Genomic DNA, 22,367 nt, shown 5'->3' with positions numbered 1-22,367 from the left:
TAATTCACTAGATTAACCACATTTTCAAGTACAGAGGGAACACACAAGGATGACTCTGGGGGTAGATTTAAGATTGTGTATATTTTATAAAATAATATATTACAATAGTTGAACTTGAACACACAAAAAAACCTCATAGAAAGAACTTGATGGAGAACATCTTTACTGACTCCTAAGAGAGAGAAAGAGATAGAAGTGAATTAAATAAGGAACATTTTAGTTGAATATGTTCTACTCTCTAATTTTACATTTCATATTTCAAATATCTTAGTGACCTATATTATATTATGTTATTATAAAAAATCATGTCAATAAAGCCCATCTGAACTGAGAAAAAAAAATTATAGAGGCGCAAGAAATCTAAATAGAAATAACATATTATTGACTACTTTTCCTGACCTTTAAATATTTAAAGCACACATTGTGATGTATGCAGCATCTCTACCTGCACCTGGATTCTCTCCCTATTTTCTTAATTGTTTCTCTATCACCCTATTATATTCGTCAACTTCACTGAAATAGTAAATTGAGAATATAATCATTGCTGGGTTAACAAAATTAGTGTTATCACTTAAAAAAGGATAGATTGGACATTGTGTAAAAACAAAGGCCACTTTACCATAAGTATAAAAATCCCTGTCATTTCCACAGACCTGGCGCAGCAAGCCCTATAATCAATAAAAGGTAAGATTAGTGATACATGAAACATCAGCTGCAGTCCTCTTTATCACATGTCTTGTATATAAAATGCAAATTACGGGCAACCATGTTTCATTGAAATATGTAGTTATGCAATATATTATTCACCACAATATCATGCCCAGTCTTCTCAGTCAAGCTACCAGGATCAATTTTTCGAGCGAGATCTCTACACAATAATAAAAAAAAAAATACTAATAATTGAAAACAGAGACACTAGGCTGTACAGGCTATAGGAATGTAGCCAAAACATGACACAATCGAACACGTGGTATTTTAACAGTCAATTATTATGATGGCCTCGTAATGTCTATTAAAATGTCATATGTCTCAATCGACATTATAAAACCATGTCAAAAGGAAGAGACATACTCATAACATGTATTGTGGGATAACGTTAAACAGGCTGACTGTGAGCATGTGACAGATAAAACATTAAGATTATTTGAACTTAATTAAAATGGTAAAACAATGAGTAATTATCAAGCTTTCACCACGAATGTGCTACAGTTAATTGTGCTATCACTAGGTCAACACAAGCTTACCAGTCATGCAACAGATTCATAAAACGAATCAGAGGCTAATATATGATGGCTATAAACATTCAAGACTATTAAGCAAATCACGAACTCTGCGGCTATGTTAACTTTCCAGTGAAATGCATCACAATTGTTTTTTAAGTTGAACAAATAAGAATTGTTTCACATTTGATACTCACACTCTGATTGTCATCCATCTTCGCTGGTCCTCTAATTCAGTAGGTGACATCAAAAGGGTCCTAGAAATGCGTTCCTAGAATTGCGGTCCTGAAAATGCAGCCTCTGGTTTTGCAGGCAGATGATTGTTAAAATTGGCAACTTTACAGCAGAAAAAAAAAACGTTTACAGCCTGGTTCAACAAATTATTTTGGTCTATATAGCTAATTTTACCCTTCATGACAACTGTGAGGGGAGTGAAATCTTTTATAACTTTTTTTAATATAAGCCTTAAAGTTCTGCATAATTAAGGGAATGGCCATGTGGCTGGTTGCTGAAGCCACACCCACCTATCGTGACAGCTATGTCAGCAGCGGCAACTCCGCTTTTCCACTGTCAGGCCAGTGTGAGCCAGGGCTTTAAATGGGCCGGGCGGGGCTTATAGCCTCGGGCCAGTAAAAAATTACAGTCCGTGTATGTTTTGATCATTTCATTTCCTATTTAGAATGCGATAACGAGAAATGGAAAAATGGATCGTTTATTCGTTTTTGAATAAATTCTTGATTTTTGCTCGATTTCTTATTTTTTCGTTTGAGGTTTACAAATCGGTTTTTGGCTTCAATATTTTATTTGCACTTGTGGGCGGAGTTGGAACGCTGCTTTCATCTGATTGGTTGAATCGCTCCGCCTTCAGAATAAGAGTCAGTACGAGTGCGGCACTGTAATGTCTGAAACCACCGCTCACTGTTAATTAGCATAATATTTGAATCAGATATTGCTGGACACATAATTCGTGCTGCTGCGACCTTCTTTGTTGGGCTTGAGAAAGCCAACATATATTTGAACATTATTATTATTTATTATTAGAGTAATTGACACCGACTAGAACTTTAATGTTTTACCAAATTCAGCTCAGATCTTCAGACTCGTTGCTGTATAACTGGTCAAACTTTTACCTTCACAAAAAATCCTAGTGACTTTTGTTATCTGAGCAATGCTGTCCACTAGAGGGGGCGACATGTTTAAAAAAAATCCAGCCTACTCTTTTTCTGTTTACATCAGTTTAAATGAAAAATAAACGAATTGATTACATGTGTACTGCCATATCTGTGTACAAGAATAAACTGCTACAAGCTGTACAACTACTTAAAACTTCAAACAAAAACACAACAAAAGTCCAAAGGGGTGTGAGACCCGCTACAGGTTGTACACGTGGACCTCGTTTAAAACTGTATAAATTAGCACAAAGAAATAAATAGAACAAAGATACAAATTAAAGATTTTTTTCTATAGATTTGCAGTTGTCAATGTTTAGAGACGGAAACCGAATAACGAAATGTAAAATATCATTGCATAGTCTTCACTTTATAAATTAAATATAGATTAATTATTATTAAAACTAAGTAATTCAGTAAAGAGCAGTGAGTGATTTTCTAAATTTTTTCTTGAATTAAATCAAGGACACCGACAGCAGCTAGTAAATTAGGCACGGACAGTCACTTTAAGAGACAACGCATCCAATATAATGAACATCTGATTTCGTTCTCAACCGTTTTTGAGGACATTACAGAAATTTTTTTTTAAGGGTACTCACAAAGACTAGTACTGACATAATTTTGTATATATTTGTCAGTTCAAGAGCAATAAGAGGCAAAACGTAGTTTCTTGTTTAAGGGGTACGAGACATGGCTCTATAAATATATACAGAGGGAGGGATACTAACAGACCGAATCACAGCGCTTGCTGTCCACGTAGAATTGATGCGCTGTGCCATTTTGGAGAGGTGCACATCAGTACACCGTAGCCTGCGCGTACTACTTATGGCATAGTTTCGACGCACAGTTCGCAGCACCTGATGATGCAGAAAATCCTACTATATCCAACAAACAATGAGGCTAGAATTTGCCGTCTTGACTGGTGGACAAGCATATAGGGGATGCTGCAGTTATGGAGGCCCCTCCCCAAAGCACGAGGCCCAATCGGCTGCTCTGCCTATAGCTTGCGCTGACACTGGCACATACTCATGAGCCAAAATATGAACACAATGCATTTATTTACACGTTAAGTGTTTTCCTCTCATATAAAGACAAGGCTTAGTGCACAGAGACAGTGATATTAAAAGAGTACATTGTGTTCACACCTTACTAATACTACTGTATGTGTGAAAAAACAGATGAGCTCAAAATATGAATTTTAAATATAACTGTCTGTCTTAATACATAAACCATGTTAAGTTTTTTACTTTGTATATTTTTCTAAAGGGAGGGAAATTCAATGTGTCACGTTAATGTTCTGGCCTCTGCAGGTCTTAGCATCAGTGTCTTTCAACAGAATTTTAAAATGGTTCAAAACTGTTCACAAGCTTCCAGGGTTTTTATTTTGGTTTGCATTTGTTTAAAGACTGACCAGTGCTTTCTTCCACCTTTAATACCATGACTGAGGTGAGACACTTGAGCAAGAACACACATTGCAAGCATGGAATACGTCCTGACATTCTTTTCCTTTCCTTATTTTGTATTTTTATAGTATGTAAGTGCAAGAGTCACAGCAAGTTGTCGCCATAGAATTATAAGGTTCTATCTGATATTTCTGTCAAAATGGAGTTATTCACATATTCTTGTTCTGTGACAACTCTTACATTATGTGATTTATTGCAACACCCGTTAACTCAATTTTCACCAGGTAAGATCCTTTGTCTTACCCACTCCTAGCACAAGGCCTCCTTTATCTCCCTCTTTAGTGCATTGATGCAAATCAGCAATTAACAATAAATCATCCTTTCAACACTTTTCAAATTGTTCTTCTGTAGATGCAATTGTAAATTTTTCAAGTACAAATTTCAACGCCCTATTCAGACGGGACTAGTTTTACTGGGGGTCGTCAAGTCAAGTCAAGTCACCTTTATTTATATAGTGCTTTATAACAAAAAAGATTGCGTCAAAGCAACTGAACAACATTCATTAGGAAAACATTGTGTCAATAATGCAGAATGATAGTTAAAGGCAGTTCATCATTGAATTCAGTGATGTCATCTCTGTTCAGTTAAATAGTGTCTGTGCATTTATTTGCAATCAAGTCAACGATATCGCTGTAGATTAAATGACTCCAATTAAGCAAGCCATTTACAGTCTATGGAATGCAAAATCTTTGAAGCTCAATATCTCAAAACTGCTCTGAATGCAGATAAAGCCTTATAATTCTAAGGTGGGAAGTGCACAAGAACAAGAATTGACCTGACCTCTAAAGTTTGCCCAAGTGTGTGTTTATACCACCATCAAGTGGCATTTGCATTTAGCTGTGTGTATTTAAACGCTGCAAGGCAAAAAAAAAAAAACTCTTGTTTTGTCTTGTGCCACTCTTGTTCAACTATTTATAAGTGTAGAAATGAATGGTCTATCAAGGTAAATAAATACTGGTATGGTCTGTTTTGATTTATAAATGATTTTAGTAGTCACACAGTGTACTGTATATGCAGCATATGATCTGTAAAATGTTTTATATAAACAGTATCAGAATGCAATTTTTATAGGAGAACAGTCCTGTTAAATGTCAACATCAGGAAACAAGTATCAAGTTCTCACAGACCGTTGTGTATTTTGTGTTTTTGAGAAATTAAAGTTAAATTACTGTGAGCGTATCATCAGCAAATCAAAAGTGAAACTAAAAGCTCTCAGGAACTCTTTAGTCACGTGATCATGGTTTGAATGAAAGCATTTGACTGGTGTCAGCAGGAGCCGCAGCATTTTGACTCTGTGCAGCTCAGCGAGAAGACGGAGCAGAAACACAAGAGACGACAGTAACAATGACTTCAACACACACAGGTCTGTGGAAACCTATAAATGTATAATATATTTTAACATAAGTTTAAACATATTCAACAAAATAAACTACAGTGTCTGTTGTAATTATTAAACAATGTCTGTTTTAGAACTGTCTCATTTCAACAATAATCGTTGAACATTACAACAATACAAAAATGTATAGTTGTTTTTGTAAACTACAGTAACTTTTCTATGTAAGACTTCATAACTTTTCAATATAAATGTTTACATATCACTGATAATGTTGCACGCATATTGCAAAGAGAGAGAGAGAGAGTCATGCTATATCAAGTAAATGACGGTGAGTCAAGAGGAAATGACTTAAAGTGTCATTATTGAGTTTAGAATATATACAGTATATAAAAAAAGCTTCTGAACATCCAGTATAAGGTTACGTTTCAAAAGATGATGATTTCAGACTGATATATAAATTTTGGCCTGCTGTTATATTTTTTTGTATTCAGTAAAGATGTAAAGTCTCATTGATTTTAAATCCTTTATTTTAGTTAATCACTCTTTATTAGATGCCCAAAAAGACTCAATTAAACTCTTATTTTGATCTGTTGTTTATGAATTAGATTATATACTTTAAACAACAGCAATAATACTAATAATACTACTATTAATAATAATAATGAAATATTAATTTCAAATTATTATTTATTTTTATAATTAAAACATTCCCTGAACATCCTGAATAAAATTGTTACATTAGTTTTGTTAAAATCACTTTGAAATGAATCAGAAAGGATCACTAAAAGCTCATAATTTAATTGGATTTTTCAGTATATAGATGTTTCAATGTATGAATGTATATGTGTGTGAATGTTAGGATTTATTATTTTTTATTAATATTATTATTATTTGTAGGGTCTGATCTGAGGATCGTTCTTCTGGGTAAAACTGGATCAGGAAAAAGTGCAACAGGAAACACTATACTGGGCAGAAAGGCTTTTGAAGTTGATGATTTCATGAAATCAACAAATAAACTGAGTGAGAAACAGAAAGGAAAGGTGGGAGGAAGAAATGTCTCCATGATAGACACTCCAGGACTGTTTAACACAGCTATGGATAAACAACAAGTGAAGGCTGAAATAGAGAAGTGTGTGCAGATGTCATCTCCTGGTCCTCAAGTGTTTCTGCTGGTGCTACAGCTAAAGAGGTATTACTGCCTGAAGAAGAACCCCCCAAAACCAACCTTGTTTCTTTCCTTGCAAAAGAAAAAAGACGATGTTACTGAGATACCCTAGCGTGTTTTTCGTTAAATAAAGTAGCGAGTAATGGCAGCTAAGGGTATTCTCTGCATCGGGAGAACCGCAAAACGAGCAGCATGTCCCTGAGCTTGGTATGAGTGGTAGGTTTTGTAACTGTTCTTGTTCCATTCCTGCAAAAGAGAAAGATAATATTATTGAGATGTCCTTAATGCAGCCTATGGCTAGTAGAGGGGTATTCTCCCCTCTAAACGTGCTCATCTGCTCATCCTCCTCCTCATTCTTCTCCTCCTCCTCCTCATTCTTCTCATCCTCCTCCTCATTCTTCTCATCCTCCTCCTCATTCTTCTCATCCTCCTTCTCATTCTTCTCATCCTCCTCCTCATTCTTCTCCTCCTCCTCCTCATTCTTCTCATCCTCCTCCTCATTCTTCTCATCCTCCTCCTCATTCTTCTCATCCTCCTTCTCATTCTTCTCATCCTCCTCCTCATTCTTCTCCTCCTCCTCCTCATTCTTCTCATTCTCCTCCTCATTCTTCTCATCCTCCTCCTCATTCTTCTCATCCTCCTTCTCATTCTTCTCATCCTCCTCCTCATTCTTCTCCTCCTCCTCCTCATTCTGCTCATCCTCCTCCTCATTCTTCTCATTCTTCTCCTTATTTTTCTCATCCTCCTCCACATTCTGCTCATTCTCCTCCTCATTCTTCTCATCCTCCTCCTCATTCTTCTCATCCTCCTCCTCATTCTACTCATTCTCCTCCTCATTCTTCTCATCCTCCTCCTCATTCTTCTCATTCTCCTCCTCATTCTTCTCATCCTCCTCCTCATTCTTCTCATCCTCCTCATTTTTCTCATTCTCCTCCCCATTCTTCTCATCATCCTCCTCATTCTTCTCATTCTCCTCCTCATTCTTCTCATCCTCCTCCTCATTCTTCTCATCCTCCTCCTCATTTTTCTCATTCTCCTCCCCATTCTTCTCATCATCCTCCCCATTCTTCTCATTCTCCTCCTCATTCTTCTCATCCTCCTCCTCATTCTTCTCATTCTCCTCCTCATTCTTCTCATTCTCCTCCTCATTCTGCTCATCCTCCTTCTCATTCTGCTCATCCTCCTCCTCATTCTTCTCATCCTCCTATTCATTCTTCTCATCATTCTTCTCATTCTTCTCATCCTCCTCCTCATTCTTCTCATTCTCCTCCTCATTCTTCTCATTCTCCTCCTCATTCTGCTCATCCTCCTCCTCATTCTTCTCATCCTCCTCCTCATTCTTCTCATCCTCCTCCTCATTCTGCTTATCCTCCTCCTCATTCTTCTCATCCTCCTATTCATTCTTCTCATCATTCTTCTCATTCTTCTCATCCTCCTCCTCATTCTGCTCATCCTCCTCCTCATTCTTCTCATCCTCCTCCTCATTCTTCTCATCCTCCTCCTCATTCTGCTCATCCTCCTCCTCATTCTTCTCATCCTCCTCCTCATTCTTCTCATTCTCCTCCACATTCTTCTCATCATTCTCCTCATCTCATCCTCCTATTCATTCTTCTCATCATTCTTCTCATTCTTCTCCTCCTCCTCCTCATTCTTCTCATCCTCCTCCTCATTCTGCTCATCCTCCTCCTCATTCTTCTCATCCTCCTATTCATTCTTCTCCTCCTCCTCCTCATTCTTCTCATCCTCCTCCTCATTCTTCTCATCCTCCTCCTCATTCTGCTCATCCTCCTCCTCATTCTTCTCATCCTCCTCCTCATTCTTCTCATCCTCCTCCTCATTCTGCTCATCCTCCTCCTCATTCTTCTCATCCTCCTCCTCATTCTGCTCATCCTCCTTCTCATTCTTCTCATCCTCCTCCTCATTCTTCTCATCCTCCTTCTCATTCTTCTCATCCTCCTCCTCATTCTTCTCATCCTCCTTCTCATTCTTCTCATCCTCCTCCTCATTCTTCTCATCCTCCTTCTCATTCTTCTCATCCTCCTCCTCATTCTTCTCATCCTCCTCCCCATTCTTCTCATCCTCCTCCTCATTCTTCTCATCCTCCTTCTCATTCTGCTCATTCTCCTCCTCGTTCTTCTCATCCTCCTCCTCGTTCTGCTCATCCTCCTCCTCGTTCTGCTCATCCTCCTCCTTGTTCTTCCCATTCTCCTCCTCGTTCTGCTCATCCTCCTTCTCATTCTTCTCATCCTCCTTCTCATTCTTCTCATCCTCCTCCTCATTCTTCTCATCCTCCTCCCCATTCTTCTCATCCTCCTCCTCATTCTTCTCATCCTCCTTCTCATTCTGCTCATTCTCCTCCTCATTCTTCTCATCCTCCTCCTCGTTCTGCTCATCCTCCTCCTCGTTCTGCTCATCCTCCTCCTTGTTCTTCCCATTCTCCTCCTCATTCTTCTCATCCTCCTCCTTATTCTTCTTATCCTCCTCCTCATTCTGCTCATCCTCCTCCTTATTCTTCTCATCCTCCTCCTCATTCTGCTCATCCTGCTCCTTGTTCTTCTCATTCTCCTCCTCATTCTGCTCATTCTCCTCTTTTCTGCTCATCCTCCTCCTCATTCTTCTCATCCTCCTCCTCATTCTGCTCATCCTGCTCCTTGTTCTTCTCATTCTCCTTCTCATTCTGCTCATTCTCCTCCTCATTCTTCTCATCCAGCTCCTCATTCTGCTCATCCTCTTCCTCATTCTTCTCATCCTCTTCCTCATTCTGCTCATCCTCCTCCTCATTCTTCTCATTCTCCTCCTCGTTCTGCTCATCCTCCTCTTCATTCTGCTCATCCTCCTCCTCATTCTTCTCATTCTCCTCCTCATTCTTCTCATCCTCCTCCTCATTCTTCTCATCCTCCTATTCATTCTTCTCATCCTCCTCCTCATTCTTCTCATCCTCCTCCTCATTCTTCTCATCCTCCTCCTCATTCTTCTCATCCTCCTCCTTGTTCTTCTCATCCTCCTCCTCATTCTGCTCATTCTCCTCCTCTTTCTTCTCATCCTCCTCCTCATTCTTCTCATTCTCCTCCTCATTCTTCTCATCCTCCTCCTCATTCTTCTCATTCTCCTCATTCTTCTCATCCTCCTCCTCATACTTCTCATCCTCCTCCTCATTCTTTTAATCCTCCTCCTTGTTCTTCTCATCCTCCTCCTCATTCTGCTCATTCTCCTCCTCCTTCTCCTCCTCCTTAGGGTTGGTTTCATATTATTTTATTTATTTATTTTTTAAATGTACGTTTGTACAAAATATTTCATGAGCAACAGACACTTTTAGCGCCATATCTTTCAAGAATAAAAGTTCAACATGATCATATGTTTAAATGCTAATACAGTGGTGTATATACGCTTAGATCTGTGTTGTATGATAAATGTGACTCAATACCACAGTGCGACTACATTAAAAAGGCTTTTACCATTCTAAAAACACAGATTTGTGGCCATTATGAGAACTGAAAAGGTTGAATAAACCCCGAACACACGTGATCTTTGTCATGTGGTAAATCTGGCCAATCGTGAACAGCTTTGTCATCATTAGCACTCCTGCAGTCGCTCTGGAGAAACTGCGGTGGCAGTAGGGTGTTCTCAAAATATTCTCGCTGTACTTTGATGCCACGTGTAACGGTCATGTGGCGTCAGCACGGTCCAAAGTCAGACAAAATTTCTAACCGGTATGCACTTATTCACAGTGCTGTGTGAATTCGAATGCACCTAATGCCTGATACTAAGCGAACCAACTGCCTAAAGAATCAGATGCAGCCAATATTTCTCACTAGTGATTCCCGATGGTTTTAGAGGATGGTTAGTCCTCGTCGCCCCCTGTTGTTCAGAGAATGGTAAACCAGGGTTCTTCAAGTAAATCCAAGCACTTCTAAGGACATTTCAATTTCCTGGACATTTCCAAATTACCTTTTTACATACACACTCTTACCTTAGTTAAGCATACGCACAGATACCCCACGGACACCCTTACTTGTAAATTGTTTGGATTTTGAAGGCACATTAGCAATTTGCATTGTTCTAAACAAAAATCATCAAATTGCCAGCAGGCGGCGCATTTGGACGGGTACAATGGTTAATCCATTCGGGATTTAACGTACAGAAACGAGCAACAAACATTCCTGATTAATGACTGATGATTCCACTGCATCTCGCGGACTACGACACAAATTAATTCTTGTTTTTGTTGTTTCCACTGTTTATGATGACAATGTTCGAGAGAGTCCAGTCCAGTGACACATGATCTGAGAACAACTGTAGCGTTCAACGCCGTGTGTGATTAATTATAATGCCAATAATACCTACCCTGAGGCTGGGCAACCCTGCATGAGATTGTATGCATTGCGGCCTTAGGATATAGTTTAACTGAGCAGGGAAATTTTGTTTACCTTTATATGCTCAAAGCACATGCTCTCCCATGGAAAACAAACCAAGAAGACTTTTTTTCTCTCTCTTTTATCGGAGGGTGGTAAAACAGCCACAGGCAAAGACTCAAGCGGAGCTGCTTTAATGAAACCATGGTTAACCATTTAGTAAAGAAGCAAATATTAACCCAATGCACACATTTTCAAGCACTTATCTAAATCCAAGCATTTTTAATTAACATTTTAATTTGACCGTTTGATCAGGTGCACGCTCAGTCAGCGGAGGCTTGCAAGTGGAGCCAGTGAAAGCATGAATCCCTCCTATGCAAACGGCAAGACTAGCACATGATACTGGACAATAGATAAGCCTCAACAAGCAAGCGGTCCCATATCCTGATAGCATTAAGCAAAGACCTTCTTAAGTGCATGGAGTTGGGTGGGATACCCTACATAGAATAGGAATTGCAAAGGGTGCTCTTTTAAAACAGCTAAAAGATCAGCATGCACCTGTAAAGCAGTATGCCATATGGTCAGAACTCTAATTTAGGCAACAGCATTAGCCCTTGTTTGGATAACGTTTTAGCCTTGATACAAGCAAAATTTATGATCTCTACATTTATTATCAAGGACTTTATTGATACACTAGTTTGAGCAACAGCAGATCACTGATTAAACCCAGTGTTTTGGAGTGGTCGGATAAGTTTGATCGACACACTGTAAAACCTGACAAGTAACTTAACTCAAACTGTTTGAGTAAACGGATATCCTTAAAAACCTGAAAAATTAGGTTTACTCAAACCGTTTGAGAAAACCGATTGCCTTAAACCATTTAAGTTTTAAAACTAACAGTTATGAGTACTCTGAACTTAATTCAGTTGAGTTCACTGAAAGAAGATATACTTTGCAATTAAGTAATTAAGTGATTAAATGAGAGTGATAATTGTGAATTAGTGATGAACAGCTGCTGTTAACAAACAGAATCACTGAAGAAAAGTGAAACACAAGAACTACAACTGACATCAGACACAGCCTTAGATGAAATCAACTGAAATAAAATACATGAAATCTCTCAAGATCTGATTAAACAACCCCACAAACAGCATCACCAGCTCAACTTATTAATAACCAGACTGACTTTATTTCTGTCAGACGTCTACAGAAAATCTTATTGAGAATGAACTAAGGTTTAGATGTTGATTTATTGTTTCATTTGAAGTAACCATGTTAGAGATCAGTGTTTGCTTTAGTTGGGCTCTTGACCCTTGATTTCAGGCTTAGTGTTTTCTCGGGCTGTTATGACCTTATGATTCTAAAACATTTTTGTTGTAACTCAAAAGCTCAGAAAAAATATTGTCAGGTGTTACATGCACACACATAAGCACAAAAGCTGCTTTTATCCAAAGCAACTAACCTTGCCTAGTACTGTACCTAGGTGCTGGTTGTTATACTGTATATTGGTGATGAACTGTCAACTGCTCTGGGTGTGTCTTCACTCTGTATGTGAGTGTTCACTACTCACTGTGTGTGTGTGTGCTTTTGTTTTTTGTGACATATCAGGACACAACTCTGTAGAATGACATGGGTATGACACAGGTATTACAAGGAGAGGGTGACTTATGAGGACATAACCCATGTCCCCATTTTGCTTATAATTCATAAGCAAAATGCTTATAAATCATACAGAATGAGTTTTTTTGAGAAAGTAAAAATGCACAAAGTTTCCTGTGAGGGTTAGGGTTAGGCAGTGGCGGCTCCATACAATTTTGATTGGGGGGGCAATGGGGGGTCCTGGTCATTTCAAGGGGGGGTCACATGAAAACCAACAAAAAATACAGTGGACACAGCTAATAACTGCATATTACTGCTACTAAACAAAAAAAGAACACAGCATATCAACTACTTTGTTTTTAATTAATTAATCAATTGCAGTTTGCAAACAATATGCTCAAACTTTAAAGGGTTGGCACTTTAAATGGTTCGCGTCACCAATACGCATTAATCCACAAATGACTTAAGTGGTTAACTTTTTTAACGTGGCTAACACTCCCTCTGAACAGGGCCATGCAGAGACCTTTGGAGGGGCAGGTGCTCAAAGTATAAAAGGGGCAAATGGAACAAGGCTTTAAATGGCGCTGTTCAAAATATCAATAGAGCAATATATTGTGATGCATTCCTTGCTGATTCATGTATAGATATGGATGATTATGTATTGATACAGCAGCAAATGCTTTGATGCAGTTTTGAAAAAGAAACAATAGAGAAGACAATTTTAAGTTTAAAATAATAATAGCTCTGAGATTAGAAACTGAAAAGTCTTAAATTGTCTATTAGTTATATTAGATTATATTTTAGTTAACTGGACAATTAAATGCAAAAATGTTGGCATAACTAGTAAAAAGACGTTGGTTCAACAATCGTTGTACCAACCTAGAATTAATTGTAAATTCAATTTGTAAATTCAAGTTAACAAGCATACAAGTTGGGTTGGAGGTTGGAGCATGCGCACTGTAACGACAATGAAATTGGCACATGTGCAATGAAGCGCGCCTTGTAATTTTAAGTTAAGTCAACTTTTCTTTTTTTACAGTGTTACTATTGTAGAAAAAAATATTTGCGTCACATTTAATATATAATTATATTTTAATTCATTTCTGAATTGTTTTTATTTTTATAATGATAATTCAGAGAATGAGAAAATCTGAATAAGTCTTACCAGTTTTGTGATAATTATTTTTAAGGCACTCTATGTGTAAAGAATAAATAAGTACTGTAATTTAATAATAGTTTAGTCAAATAACATGAAAAAGACCAGACCCTCCGATGCCTGTGAAACTTTTCTTCCTCAAACAGCACGCTAGTGTTACATCTACACTACAGGCTACACACAGCAATATAAACAACATATCTGCATGTTCTCACATCACATTGTTCTTTTAAAATAAAAATAAGTAAATAAACATCAAAATCACTTTGCTGAGAATGAAACGCCACTTACCAACTGCCGCGGTGTTGAAAATATCCTCTAGCAATTAAAAAATGCGCGTGCGGCGTAAGGAATCGTCCCGGTCGAATGAGGTCGTCGTCGTCGGGTGAAAGGTCATCATGTTGGTGATTTTATTAATGGCTAAATTATTATAAATAAATTGTACTAATATTATGATTGGGCGTGGGCAGGCATTCACAAAAGGGAATGTTATTACAAAAAAAAATTCCAGGAAATTTTGCTTTGACTAAAGGGCACTTAAGGGGCAAAGGAGCAGTGCCCGATTGCATGAAACTCCTTAAGTGAGGGTTTCCCTGAGGGGGAAAAAATCCCTGAGGTAATGGATTTCATTAAGAGCATTGCAAGAAACCTCTTAACTGTCACCCTTACCTAAGTGTTTATACTAAGCGTTTCACAGTAGTTTCTGACAACAAACGGCAAAGATCGCCGCGGTTGCTATAGTTACTACCTCTAACAGTAAACAGAACATAACGAACCACAAAGCCAAACCCTTACTAAAACCACACTTGTATTAATATATTTGTGCTATGGAGAGTACAAACATAACAGAAAACAAAAAACGTAAACCAAACTGGACAGAGGACGAAAAGGCAATTCTTTTAGAAGAATTCACAAAAAGAAAAAACATTCTCCAAAGCCGCTATAACCCATCAGTCACTCATTCGCACAAATCGAAAGCTTGGCAGGAGATAACAGAAAAAATAAATTCAAGAAATCTTGCTGTCAAGCGAACTGTAGAAGAAGTTATGAAAAAGTATGAAAACATAGTGGTGAGTTCAAGAAAAGAAATAGCAAACAATAAAAAAGAATCCGGAAAGACCGGTGAGTAACGTTCATGCTTGTGCCTGATAAATTGTATCAAAAAGGTATCGCGCTTGGTATGGAATAATGTTATTGTTTTGCTGTGTAAAGGAGGAGGGCCACCGCCACAAGACCTATCCGACACAGCGAAATTGGTACAAGATATATTAGGGAAGGATTCTCCTTCTCTAGTCGGTATTCCAGGCGTTCCTCAAAGCAGTTCGGGAAGCAGGTAAAATAATGCAAATGAGCGCTACAACCTAAATTACATATACATACATATGTATAAACTGCATTTTTTGCGTGCAGTTTGTAAAACAACTTTTGTTTTCGTAAGTGGTTATAATAATAATAATAATACTTTTCAGCCTACCTACTCATAACTGGGAAGATGTTCGAGTGACAAGCCCCACTCCCGGCAATACAGCCCAAAGGTAGTGACATCTAGGTTATTATATATATATATATATATATATATATATATATATATATATATATATGTGTGTGTGTGTGTGTGTGTGTGTGTGTGTGTGTGTAACATTGTATAACTGTTCGTTCAATACTAAAGTAACTGTGAGGTAAATAACTGGTTATTTGTTTTGTTTTCAGACGTTCGTTTGAGGAAAGAGGATTGGAAACCACCAAGGCTACATCAGGGCTGGCTGAACTTCAACGAGAAGTTCTTTTGCTGCAGAAGAGAAAAGCAGAGTTGGAGATTTCTAAAATAGAACTGGAAAAGGAAAACTTGTATATGCAGAATATAGTTCTCCAATACAAAATTAACAAACTTGCTCTAGATGGATTAATAACTATACAACCAGTACGGGAAGAGTAACACAAACTTTGATCTGTTGATAGGGTGTTTATTATTCAAATGATTTGTAATATACACATTTTTAACAACAATACTATACTATAATAATACCTAATGTGATTTGCTTACTGTAAATGTTTTATGGCTGTTTTATGTATATAATCCTGAGTCCTGAGTAAAGAATAAAGTATATAGAATAAAGCTTCGATTTTACTTATTTTGAATTATAAATGCACTGCTTTCTACAGTATCTAAACACTATTACAGCCCACAGTTTAACATATTCTAGCTCACATTAGGAAAAAAAATATTGCACAAGCACATCTCGGATAGCATGTCCCTCTGTTGTCACATCCTCCACGATATGATTTGGCTGCACTACGCCTTCAGGTTCACTGTAGTCATCCATGAGCACACCTAAGTCTTTGGATATGTTAAAGAGGATGACGCATGCAATGATGACTCTCCCTGCTCTTGCTGGTTCTAGACGTAGCTCCCCGTGAAGACAGTGAAATCTCCTTTTAAGCTGGCCAATCATTCTTTCAATGATTACTCTAGTTTTTGTTAGAGCAGTGGTGTATCTTTCCTGCAATAGGAAAAAATATTCAGTTTTACTTTTACTAATTGTATGCTTATTTATTTATCCATAAACAACTTAACTGAAGTAAATAAATTTTGCCTGTGCATCTCCTACTGGATTCCTGAAAGGTGTCATCAGCCATGAACGACAGGGATGACCGCTGTCCCCCAAAAGTAAGCCCCTGTGTGATCCATTCTCAAAACTGCGATAAATGTTACTCTCTGATAACACGCGTGCGTCATGGGAACTCCCAGGCCACTCAGCGGTAACATTTGTTATTTTGCAGTCTGGATCACATATTAGCTGGACATTTATGGAATGGAAGTTTTTGCGGTTAACAAATTGATCTTCATATTGGTGAGGGGCTTGAATTCGGACGTGTGTTCCATCTATTTCTCCGCAAATGCGTGGGAATCCAGCGACTGCAAAAAAAACGCTCCGCTATTGCATCCTCCTCGTCTTTGGAAGGAAATTGTACGTATTTGTCAATTTGGCGACACAGAGCTAAGATCACTCGATGTACAGTTCTGCAGACAGTAGATTTGTGTACTTTAAAGACGTCGGAGATGACAGAATGAAAAGTACCGCAAGCAAAAAACCTCAATGTCATGTTCAAGTGTTGCGGTGAGATGAAGGATTGACTGGCGGTCAAACCGATACTCTCTCAATAACTGCTTATTATTCATAGTCTCCAAGGGATTATTACGATCTTTAAAAACACGCCTTGGTATTTCCTCCTCTTCATTTAACACTAAATCAGCCATCTTATTTTGAGTTAAAGTTGACTTAAGGGAGCTGTTTTGGTCCCTTAAATGTATTAAGCTGAAATGGTTACTAAGGACTTTGTAGCAACGCTTAATGGAACACTTAGATAATTAAGGGGAAAAACTTAACAACAGCCTTAAATTCCTAAAGGAAACCCTTGGGTTTTTTTTCTTGCAACCCAAGTTTCACTAAGGGTACCCTTAACCTTATATCTAAGGGATTTCTTAGCTTAAGGAGTTTCATGCAACCGGGCACAGGTGCTCAAGTGAACCGGTTCTTTCGGACAGTTCGATCAAATAAAACCAGTTGAAAAAAAAAGGTTCACCGGTTCTTTTGCGCTCGATGTAATGTCATTGGTGATGACTGCCCTTCATTCAAGCCTTCGGTTTACCCGCGCTTATAACATTAGCGCAGAATCAGTTCAGAATCAATCATCAAAAGAATCAGTTCGGTTCAGACGCTCTGTGTGTCATTCTGCTCCACACTGAATCACACATGTCCAGTATCATCAGCTCCTCGGTTCTCCAATCGGACGCGTCCGACAGAAACGGCTCTCGTTCAGTGTATGAATATATGTCGAAATAATTATTATTTATTATTGTTCTGCGTAGTTTGAAGATAATTTTTTTTAATATTTATCCCTGATAAATATATATATATATATATATATATATATATATATATATATATATATATTAATCAGGAAGAGGGTGGGTGTCAAATGGGGGGTCAAGGTGTTTTTTCACCCCCAGGGCCCCCTGGCACCGCCGGTAGGGTTAGGTGTAGGGTTGGTGTAGGGCCATAGAATATACAGTTTGTACAGTATAAAACCATTACGCCTATGGGATGAACCCACTTTTCACAAAAATAAATGTGTGTGTGTGTGTGTGTGCGCATACGCGTGCACATAATGCAGAGCACAAATTCTGAGTGTGGGACGCCATACTTGGCACTTGTCACGTTACTTTATCATTTAATATCATTTTATTGGTCATGTTGTTTTGAGCAGTGTGTGGGCAAATGACAAAGCGTCTGTTGTTTCTCTCTGTATCCAAGGCAATAACAAAACATACGAAACAATTGCAGAAGTGAAAGTAAAAAGAAAGCTGATGCGTTTGAACATTATTAAATGATGATATTTTAAACTAAAATAAACTTCTGTGACATCATGTTAATTCGTCCAATCACAACCCTTCTTATGTCAGCTGACAGGTGGATTAAGGCGCTTCAAAATGTGAAGATAGTTTCACTTTGCTTCATCGCGCTGTTCTCTGCTGTGTTGCTTTAGTGAACTTCTTACCACAACATTGGAGGAATATATATGGTAATCAAAAATAATTACATATTATTAAGAGCACCTAATTTCGACTGTGTAAACGCCAAGCATTTGCTGTGAAATTAGAATTGGAAACTACATAAACTTAATCAGAGCTTCCAGAAACAGTTGATTCGTGTATTTCACAGGCGGAGAAGCAAACACCGGACAAATAGAGAAATGTCAGGGAAACATTCAGGTGAGCTGAAACCCGCATAACATGTATTATAATACTGTGCTTCTGTAACTGTAGAGAAAATAAAATTAACAGCAGTAGCCTAAGTGTGAACAATATCATACAAATGTGATTGAGGTGACTAATTGTGTTTCTCCGGGTCTTACAACTTTATTTAAATTAAGTAAAACAAAACGATAAATGTTTACTTTCAAGCAGTAGTGTAGCCAGAAAAGAGACTCTGGGTGTGCATATGAAAATCTGGGTGTGCCACATTTATTGTCAGATTACTGTGCTAAATTATGGGATAATATTTTTGTCGCGATGCTTCCGTCCAACCATACTCCTAGTGGTAATTTGCAGGTCGTGTCAAAATGTAGTTGGTTTACAATAGATAAATAACTCTTTTGACTCGTGTATGATAATTTTCTTCCAAATACACAGCAAAATCTCCAGTGTTAATTTAACACTCTGAGTGTGGACTCATATAAACACTGAAGCAGTGTTAAAAGTAACACTGAAGCAGAGTTGAAGTTAATGAGATAATTAAGCAGTTAATTGAGTTATGATTGAGCATAATTGAAGAAACCTGATGTTAACAAGCAGAATCACCAAACGAGAAAATCACAATTTGTGTGTCACCATTATAGTGGTCAGTGTTTGTTTTAGTTGGGATCTTGGCTCGTGACTTTTTACTTTTAGAATGTGTTTGTTTTGTAGGCATCTTTTGCAAGTGATTCTGATCTTTTCTTTTTTTTTAAATTAAAATATTTGATATTAGGCACACACATATAACAAGAATCAGCGTATGAATCTCAACAATGGTGACGAACAGCATATCCAGATAAACAGATCTACTCTGAACATCACAAAACTAGATACTAAAAATTCACATAAAAACTGCAAAAATAAAATATAGTTAGAATAAAAAGTTAAAAAGACAGTTCAGCTCATAATTTATTCATGCTGCAATGCATAATGGGAGCCATGGATGAGTTTTTATTGGCTACAACATGCTTTTTTGATGGTCACCGTTGTTGTGATGTTTACGCTGATTCTTGATGTCTGTGTGTCTAAACTAAAGAATTTTTTTTCGTTATGTAGAACTAAGTTTTAAAAACGTGTCATATTGTGCCAAAAATGCTGGATTGCTATCTTTTTTTCCACTTAATTTATGTATACATTAATGAAACCTGAACTCACACATTCAGGTCATTCCATGGCAATTAGTCCAAACCACAATCAATAGCACACATGATTGCCTTTGCTCTGGTCTGTATGTTATAACTCAGTTACCACAGCCACTCAAAGTCTAAAGTAAATAACTGAAGGTTCAAGATCCCAACTAAAGCAAACACTGACCACTATAATGGTGACACACAAATTGTGATTTTCTGGTTTGTTGATTCTGCTTGTTAACATCAGGTGTCTTCAATAATGGTCAATCATAACTCAATTAACTTCTTAATTATCTCATTAACTTCAACTCTGCTTCAGTGTTAATTTTAACACTGCTTCAGAGTTTATATGAGTCCAAAAACTCCACACTCAGAGTGTTAAATTAACACTTGGGATTTTGCTGTGTACGATCATTTTGAACTTCTGGTACGATACTTGGACATTTCCAATCTGGCAACACTGTCTGTTGATGTTGGGCCCGGGGAGGGAGAAACATCCTCATCAGGTGTAACATTAGGCCTTGTGTCCGACTGTCCATCAAGCCGAGGTTTTTTGCTAAAAAAAATTAGGAAGGGAGCTCTGCGACATAATGCTAGCTAGCAATGTGCAATCAAAAATGATCTGTTTATATCATAGACAGTAAGGGTTTATATGCGCGGCAAAGATCTCTGGGGAGCTGCTGGGGTCACAGTCAGCTGCTGTTTGCTGATTGGTTGCCAGTCCGAATTTCGGCAGATATATTATATTTTAACATTTTTAGCATTATTGCACCATATATTGAATTCTGTGACCCTGAGAGTCTGATTTAGAATGTTCAGTGACGTCACAGAACTGCCAGATTCAAACAGCTTCCACGCGTTGGCTGGCACTGAGCCAGAGACGGACGCGCTCAGCGCTTGTCATATATCACAGTTAATATGCAGTGTTTTCAACCACATAATGTTTATTTTAGGTTTCATATATTTAAATATACATAATCACTAGTAAAACAATACATTGGTAGTTTGTAAAATACACACTGATGTCTATGGAAGCAGCAAAAACTATCTATTCAAATGTAATTTGCCGACGGGTTTTATTCATATATAAGACACACATAGCAGAAAAATAAAGTTTACTCTATTCTTCTCCCAGTTCAACAGCCACTTACTTTCATGTATTTCGGGAGAAACTGGGGAATTCAAGTGCTGTACGTTAAATCCGGCTGACAGGACTCTGAACTGCAGCGCTCATCTCTTTATAGATCAAGATCATTTATAAAGGTTTTTAAACGAAGAATCGGAATATCAGATAGTTGACATGGTAAGCAAGTTTGTGAATATATTTTAATAAAAAAATGAAAAACGAAATAAAACTAATAGGGATACATCTGTTATTGTGGCTGCGGTGTGTCACGTGACAATCATGAAGTGTCGCCATGGAAACAAGGGGTCAGTTAAAATATTTGTAACTTACACGTGAAAGGGTTGATTTAAAAAATATATATATTTTCTAAGTAAACAACAATAGCCCAAGTTTAGTAAACATTTTTTATTCAGACTATAAAAAATAATTCTGCATCTATTTTTAGGTGTGCCAGCTGCCACTGTGGGTGGCACAGGCACACCCTGGCAAGAGCCGTCAAGTATTTGCGAGAGCGAGTTTAAGCTTGCAGGTTCCCGTACCCCGTACCTACTTGCACATCTAAATAATTTAGGACACACAAGTCTACTTGTTACATATGCAAAGTAAACTTCACTGTATATAACTAAATGTCTTAATTGTAACAGATCTGAAGATTGTTCTTCTGGGAAAAGCTGGAACAGGAAAGAGTGCATCAGGAAACACAATCCTGAACAGAGATGCGTTCACAGTGAAAAACTCTCTGAAGTCAGTTACAACGGCCTGTGAGAAACAGGAAGCAATTGTTGATGGACGAAGTGTATCAGTTACAGACTGTCCCTGCCTGTTCGACTCTTCAGCCAGTCACAGAAACCTACAGACTTTATTACATGAATGTGTCTATCTGTAAGCTCCTGGCCCTCATGCGTTCCTGCTGGTTATAAAACTTGGTGCAAAATTCACAGAGGAGGAGAAAAACTCACGGATTCAGGAGAACTTTGGAGAAGATGCTGTGAAGTACACCATCGTTCTGTTCACTCACGCTGATGAACTGAAGGGTAAACCTGTAGAGGAATATATCAGCAAAAGCAAAGATCTACAGCAACTGATTCAGACCTGCTATGGTAGATATCACTCGTTCAACAATGAACACAGAAATGATCGAGATCAAGTCACAGAACTGCTGAAAATGATTGTAAAGATGGTCAATTTCAATGGAGGGAAGCCCTGCACTAGGAAGAGGAATTAAACAAATAATATATGTTATACAATAAAAATAAAAACTCAAACTTGCAAGCACACCAATAAAAAGCTGCAAGGTTTGTGTGATTTAATTATTAATATTTTTATATTAATATTAATATACTTAACTTAAGGATGTTCATGACTCATAAAGATGATGCCTGTTTAAAGAATGCCATTTCATGGCATAGAAACCATTTCACTCTATTTGTTTAACACTTTTCATGGTCTTCTGCATTGATGGATGTATACCGAAACAGATGTAGGAACCGAAATACTTTTCATGCTTTTATGTTGGCCTAATTTCAGTTACATTTACATTTTAATGTGGATTATATAAAAAGTATTGTTGCAAATAAAACTCCCTCTATAACTACTGTAGTTTTAACTTATTTTAATATATAAATTCAGTTAAGTCATCAAACATTTGTATGACCTGACAGTGACATGACTTGAATTGCTTGACATAAGAAGTGACTTGACGTGATTTGACTTGTTTGATTCTCATAAAATTTGACTTGGACTTGCTTGAGACTTGCACATGTGACTTACTCCCACCTCTGATGTGAATACTAAAGATTACTAGATTTGTATAAATTTTTATACATTAAGTAAGGTAAAAAAAAAAAATACTG

The 22,367-nt window shown here is 37.6% G+C and overlaps 1 protein-coding gene and 1 long non-coding RNA gene across 2 annotated transcripts; both read left to right on the top strand.

Annotated features, from left to right (window-relative positions):
- The first annotated feature begins 1,709 nt into the window (after positions 1-1,709).
- LOC132144302 (GTPase IMAP family member 9-like) lies at positions 1,710-21,739 on the top strand. Its single transcript, XM_059555080.1, has 3 exons — positions 1,710-1,800; positions 6,086-6,340; positions 21,402-21,739. Exons 1-3 carry the CDS (start codon positions 1,710-1,712, stop codon positions 21,737-21,739), a joined length of 684 nt encoding a protein of 227 aa, XP_059411063.1.
- Positions 14,054-15,452, top strand: LOC132144177 (uncharacterized). Its single transcript, XR_009434336.1, has 3 exons — positions 14,054-14,793; positions 14,930-14,995; positions 15,171-15,452. It is a non-coding gene; the product is annotated as an uncharacterized LOC132144177 (long non-coding RNA).
- Positions 21,740-22,367: the final 628 nt, after the last annotated feature.

This window comes from Carassius carassius, chromosome 7 (assembly GCF_963082965.1).
Source record: "Carassius carassius chromosome 7, fCarCar2.1, whole genome shotgun sequence".
NCBI lineage: Eukaryota > Metazoa > Chordata > Actinopteri > Cypriniformes > Cyprinidae > Carassius > Carassius carassius.
This window is presented reverse-complemented; position numbering and strand designations above follow the sequence as displayed.

Excerpts from the sequence above, each read along its gene's own strand:
- LOC132144302 (XM_059555080.1), top strand. The coding sequence starts at position 1,710 with ATGGCCATGTGGCTGGTTGCTGAAGCCACACCCACCTATCGTGACAGC. Across the intron at positions 1,801-6,085 it reads TTTTCCACTGTCAGGCCAGT|GGTCTGATCTGAGGATCGTT; the intron begins GTGAGCCAGGGC and ends TATTATTTGTAG. Across the intron at positions 6,341-21,401 it reads TGTGCAGATGTCATCTCCTG|CTCCTGGCCCTCATGCGTTC; the intron begins GTCCTCAAGTGT and ends TCTATCTGTAAG.